Source organism: Neltuma alba, unplaced genomic scaffold, assembly GCF_004799145.2.
Source record: "Neltuma alba isolate B1F8T4 unplaced genomic scaffold, ASM479914v2 tig00005247_pilon, whole genome shotgun sequence".
Taxonomy (NCBI): domain Eukaryota; kingdom Viridiplantae; phylum Streptophyta; class Magnoliopsida; order Fabales; family Fabaceae; genus Neltuma; species Neltuma alba.
This window is the reverse complement of record NW_021634035.1, coordinates 46163-52176: the sequence shown is the minus strand read 5'-3', so window position 1 is coordinate 52176 and position 6014 is coordinate 46163. Positions and strand designations below refer to the sequence as shown.

The 6014-nt window shown below is 35.0% G+C and overlaps 1 protein-coding gene across 1 annotated transcript; it reads right to left on the bottom strand.

Moving 5' to 3' along the window:
• Positions 1 to 903: 903 nt before the first annotated feature.
• On the bottom strand, positions 904 to 3124 carry LOC114747207 (zinc finger BED domain-containing protein RICESLEEPER 2-like). Its single transcript, XM_028935498.1, has 2 exons — positions 3033 to 3124; positions 904 to 2142 (listed from the first exon to the last, which is right to left on the bottom strand). Exon 2 carries the CDS (start codon positions 2131 to 2133, stop codon positions 904 to 906), a length of 1230 nt encoding a protein of 409 aa, XP_028791331.1. The 5' UTR covers positions 2134 to 2142; positions 3033 to 3124.
• Positions 3125 to 6014: the final 2890 nt, after the last annotated feature.

Sequence of the window (6014 nt, the reverse complement as noted above, 5' to 3'; positions counted from 1 at the left end):
AAATCAACTTGTTTAATGCACAAGGATGGATAAAACTAGAATATGACATAATTTTAAGGATAACTGACTTGTAACGTTAGGAGATATAACTTACAAAGGAATTTCTTAAGAGAAGAATCAACATATGCAAGTCAAAGGCAGGAGAAAAGCAGTTCTTTAACTTTCCAGTTCACCCTGTATCCAATCTGTGAACACACCAAGGCTTGAACAGTGGCAGGGTTAAGTGAACTCAATCACGATCAAGTTCTCTTCCATTATTATAGGCCAACTCTGGTGAAACCTTTGACATTGGAACCCCTAATACATTTCTTGCCATCATGGACAAGACAGGATACCTCGGAGTGTGTTACTTTCCACCAGTTTAATATGCTGAAATCAACATTTCGTGGAAACAGAGGTTCTTCTAAGTATTTTTTCTAAATCCGATTTCACATCTTCACCCTGAGAAGTTTCATGGAGGAATTGTCAAACCCCATCATCTATCCCTCGAATCCTTACCAGGTAAACAAAGCGTCCCATTCCAACCTGCCAGCTAATCCCTGATCATGAGAAGAAGAATGGGGAGCAGATTGAGAGCTCATTATACAGGGCCTTCACACCATCAAAGACCTCATCAATGCGACCAGCAGAAGTGCTACATAGATTTTGTGGGTAGTAATACTCTACCAATTTCATCTTGAATCGAGGATCTAACATTGCTGCAACGCCAAGCTGCCTAAACTGCATTTCTCCCAATATTCATCAAACTTGCTTCTCATCTTTAACGTCAAACCATTAATACATTCATCTGAGGTTTTGCACCATTCCATCAACTGCAACTTTACATCACAAAGCTCAGGGAAGTAAATGTTTGCCGTTGGAACTTGCTCTTGTGAGAAACATTTGTAACATCAGCAAAATATTTCAAGTACTAGTGACTGCAGTCGCTCTCTCCCACTCTACATTGGAAAGACTGATTCTGTACGCATTGTCATTTTCTTGTAGAAGAGTAAGTACATCCCTGAATTCCAAGGCAGTCTCAAGCATTGAATAGGTGGAATTCCATTGCATTTGATTATCAAGAAATAAATATTTTTTACTCTGGATCCCAACTTCTTTAACCAAGTCATTGAACTTTTCCAATACAGAGTGTGAACTTCTAATATAACGAATACTTTCTCGAACCTTATTGACTATGTCACTTACTGCTCCCAGAGCATCCTGAACCATTATATTAATAACATTTGCAGCACAGCGTATATCAAATAATTGACCATTACAATAAAGGAACCTATTCTGTGAAAGACGCTCACCAATTCTCTTGGCGATGTTATCATTGGTGGAACAAGTATCCAATGTCATGGAAAATAACTTACGGTCAATATCCCAGTCCATCAGACACGTCGTAATAGCCTCCAAAAGCATGTCTTCAGTATGAGAAGGATCGATCATGATAAAATTTAGGATTCTCTTTCTCAACTGCCATGATTCATCTATGTAATTTGCTGTCAAACACAGATACTCAGTATCACCCATAGCCATCCACACATCAGCACTAAGGCTGATTTTACCAGGTAATTTATCCAACATTTCATTCATCTTCTGTTTCTCTTTCTCATAGAGCTCAATGCAGTCAGCCTCAATGCTATTCACTGTCACAAGGTCAAACAGTGGCTGAAGATTTTTCACAAATACTTTAAAACCAACATGCTCGACCATAGTCAATGGATATCCATGCAAGATAATCATGCGAGCAAGATCCAATTGGCTCCGTCTTTGATCAAAGTTCTTGTTTCCATTGCTGAATATGTCATCTTTCAACTGCTCCTGCTCAAATTTAATGTTCACAAGGCTAAGGTCATCATCCTTTTTCTGATCTTGATCAAAACTGATATTTGATATTGCAAGAGCCCCTTCCTTCCTCTTTTCCCTTGCTGAAACGGATGGTGATATTCCATTGTTAGATCTCCTCAGACACCTGATCAAATGGTTCCTTAAATGAGATGTTCCACTACTACTAGATCCACTCAACCTCTTTTTACAATGCCTACATATAGCCACACAGGCATCGCCTTTTTTAACCCTATCAAAATCATTCCACACAACAGATTTTAGCCGGCTAGATTTGGCTGTTACCGCATCTGACATATCCATTGCATGAACCTGGCACAATACATGCCCATTAAAATTTTCAAATAGTATCCATATTAAGGAATATATAAAGCATATTCATGCAGAGCATCTTTTCTGAGTGCCTAAGTGCATAATACTACAAGTGCAAAGACAATATTGAAGAAGAGGAAGAGAAAAAGAAAGAGAGAAGATTAAATGATTTTATGATGAAATGATATGCAAAATCTAACTCAAGAAGCCTCTCTCAAGACTGAAAAAATACAAGCAAAACTAATAAATCTGTAAACTTCAATTAAGGAACACCAACAATTCCATACCACACACAACCTGCAATAGTAAATACTTTAAGTGGAATTTTTTCCCAAAAAAAAAAAAAATCACGAACATCTAAGCTTAACATTCCATAAACGTAGAGGAACTTCGAAAACACACTGTTTCCAACATCTAATATTCCAAAATTTGTCCCAGTAAAGAACTTCTCTGAAAAATTTCATAGAGAAAACACAAATTAGCAGTAGCGACTAAATAGCCCATTGTTACACAATAACAGCTTTTTTTCTTTAATATAAATCTGCAAGCGGGAGAGGAAAAAAAAAAAAAGGGCGGCTGCTATGTCGGTGCTTACTGCTGTGAATTACCAAAAGGGAAGTGGGAAGTGTTCAACTAAACTATAAATGATCATTTCATTATTTCACATAGAAACTACTGTAACAAGTGCAGGACGGATTTTCATGCTGAGTTCAAATCTTCAATGGTTTTCAGTGAGCTCATCGGTCAAAGACCCCAACTAGTCCTGGTCATCCCAAAATGAATATAATTCCAAGACTTCAAAACTGCATGCTAACTTACAGGTTCATCCCGTAAGCTAAGAAGCAAGCAATCAAAATAGCGCATCCACAACAAGCAATTCAATGACAAACCTCATATATTCACATTTTTACAAACCAGTATTTTGTAAAAACAAAAACACTGACAAACATTCTATTTACGGTTCTTCAGAGGCAGAATTTTCCGAATCCTAGTCGAGGCTGGGCAATGTCAACCATAAATAAATACAGAAACGATGGCGAATCGACCCCCCCAGGCGCCTCTGGACATAATAGGAGCCATCCAAACCCGCCCGACAGAACCGGCCCGAAACGGGTTGTGAAATCGGGTCAGATGACGAGTAGGTGTGGGTCTCGGATCGGAGTCGAAACACAGACATATATAATCAAAGAGCGGGCAAAACAATGCTAACTACATTCGGACTCGGATCCATGACCGGAATACATAGATTTAAATTCAACAACGGAGATTAAAGGCAATCAAAACAGAATTAAACTTAGAAGAAGAAATATAGAGGGCAAATTAGGGTTTTCAGAGCGTACTGTGGCTGAAGAAGCAGAAGCAATGCGATCGGTGTTTGTTACAGCTGAAGCAGAAGGAAGTTAGGGTACGGTTAGAGAAGACCCAATCCAAACATAGAAAGTATCAATGGGGCAAATCCGGATAGCGTGGTCAGTGCCTCAGCGGTGGGAACTCAGAAGCGCGAAATGTAATTTGACTATTTAGCAAGGGTTGAGATGCAAATTATCAAAATCCCTCGAGTAATTTTTCTCTCTTTAAATTAGTAACAGATACAAAAGACTGCAGGAATGGATTCTTTTAAATTTTGAATCTAAAATAATAAAAAAATATAAAATGCACTGTATTATAGATTTCACAGCCGCACAACAGCTTCCCATAACATTTTTAATTTCTAGTTATATTAAACGTAATTGTCAAGAAATTAAATATAATCTTTAATTTATGAGTTTTAAACATTATTTACCCTTTCTATCATGGTTTAAGCGTTTAAAACTATTCAAATGATTTGATAATGGTACCAATGAAGAACTTTTTCCTGATCAAAAAATCCAAGGAAGTGGGACAACCAGTGTGTGTGTGTGTGTGTGTTCTCTTAATTTACACTTTGTTGTGTTTCATGTATGTATTGTAAAACCAAAAGCAGCGGTTTCTCTGGTCTGCTTTTCACAATGCTCTTTTAAAAAATAATAGTAATAAGTATAGATGTCCTCTTACATTCAAAATATGGTTAACTATTGAAGTGGACACATTTTCCTCTAGAAATTTGAATATTAATTCATCAAATTATGAGAAATTAGTATATTCTATTAAACCCAACTCCCATAGCTTTTCACATTTGATGAGATGACATGCTGCAATTATATCTAATCTAATGTTAGTGAAAAGCATGTACTATCTCTCATATCATTATTATAAAAGTTAATTAATTGAATGATTAAATTTTGTTCTAAATATAAGAATTTGATACATTTTGTTTTCTAAATTTATAATTTTTTTCTCAAAATCTTTCTATTGATTGTAAAAGATTTTTACCAAAAAATAGTTCCAATGTACATTATTAATGAAGATAATTTTGGTAAAACCAATACATATTTGTTGCAAATAATCAACTTAGCTATTTTTAAAAAAAATATTCAAATTAATTATTTAGCTCTTATATTAATCTCAGGAGGTAATAATAATTACTGCATCATAACATTGTTGCCTCTACAGAGCAGTGTGGGAGAAAATCCTAGAATGATGTATCAAACATAGGAGGAAGTGTGCTGTTAAAATGATCGCACAAGAGAGAACTTTTGATTATCGGTGAATTGTGACGCATTTTATCAGCAGGAACGCGGCTTCGCACCAAAATGGTAACGAAAAAGAGGCATCATTGGAAGACACAATTACAGGCTTTGCTTGTATATATCTAATGTTACCTTCGATCCTAATTATAAGAGTCAGTTGACTAATTTAAAGAGATTAAAAAAATAAATTGGGTTAGTTATTTGTCTTAAATAGGTGTTATCTTTCCTAAAATATCCTTGCTAATTAAGTGTATTGACTAGAACTATCATTATTAGAAGGATTACTTTGGAAAAAAAAAGTATAAATATGAGAGACAAAGTAGATTGGGGTCTTATATTTAGGACCAAAAGAAAAGTCAAACAGGGTTTCATATTAAGGACCGGAGGTAGTATATACACACACATACATCTTCATTTATGCTCCCTCCATTCATAATTATTTTTAAAAAAAATAGCTACTAAAATTACAAGATTCAAAATGTTAATTAAATTTAGTTAAAAGTGATAAATGTGTCGAATGTATATATATTTCTAATTATATCCTTATTTGTAAAAAGAATACATGAAAAATAATGAGTAAAAATTTATTGCATAGATATATTTAACGAGGATAAAAATAAAAAGACTAGTCTAAAATTTTAGAGAAAAAGGCATCTCATTTTATCTGCAAGTTAAAAAGAAAAAAATCAGGAGAACACCCACGGAGAAAAATGGGCAGGAAATCGAGATCCCAGAGAGACAGGTCTGATCTTGCAAAGCTTTTAATAATCTTTTAAGAAGTAATATTGTTGATTGATCATCATCGATTTCGAGAAAGGTTGTCTTCTTGCTCTTATAGATAAACCTTTCTTAAACCGAACTGCTACTTCCAAATTCGAATTCGATCCAGATACACTACTCTCTCTCTCTCTCTCTATATATATAGATGTCTCAGTGCGAGTTTTATTATTTTATGCTAAGGATTCTAAAGCTGAAGAGAAAGTAAAGTAAAAGAAAGCAATATGTTTCACTCAAAAAAAGAAAGGAATATGTTAAGGTTCCAACAAAAAGACATCTTGCATGCATGCATCTTGTAAATACCAAACTTTTTGACATTCCCAATATGTCCTTTCTTGGCATCGCAGAAAAGAAGACTTGTGGGTCGTCTTCTTCATCCCCACACCAAATTCTTTGCTTCTTTCATTAACCCTACTCCTCCATTTTTCATCACTCTATATATATATATGTATATATATCTTCATCTTCATCTTCTGTAATTCATCT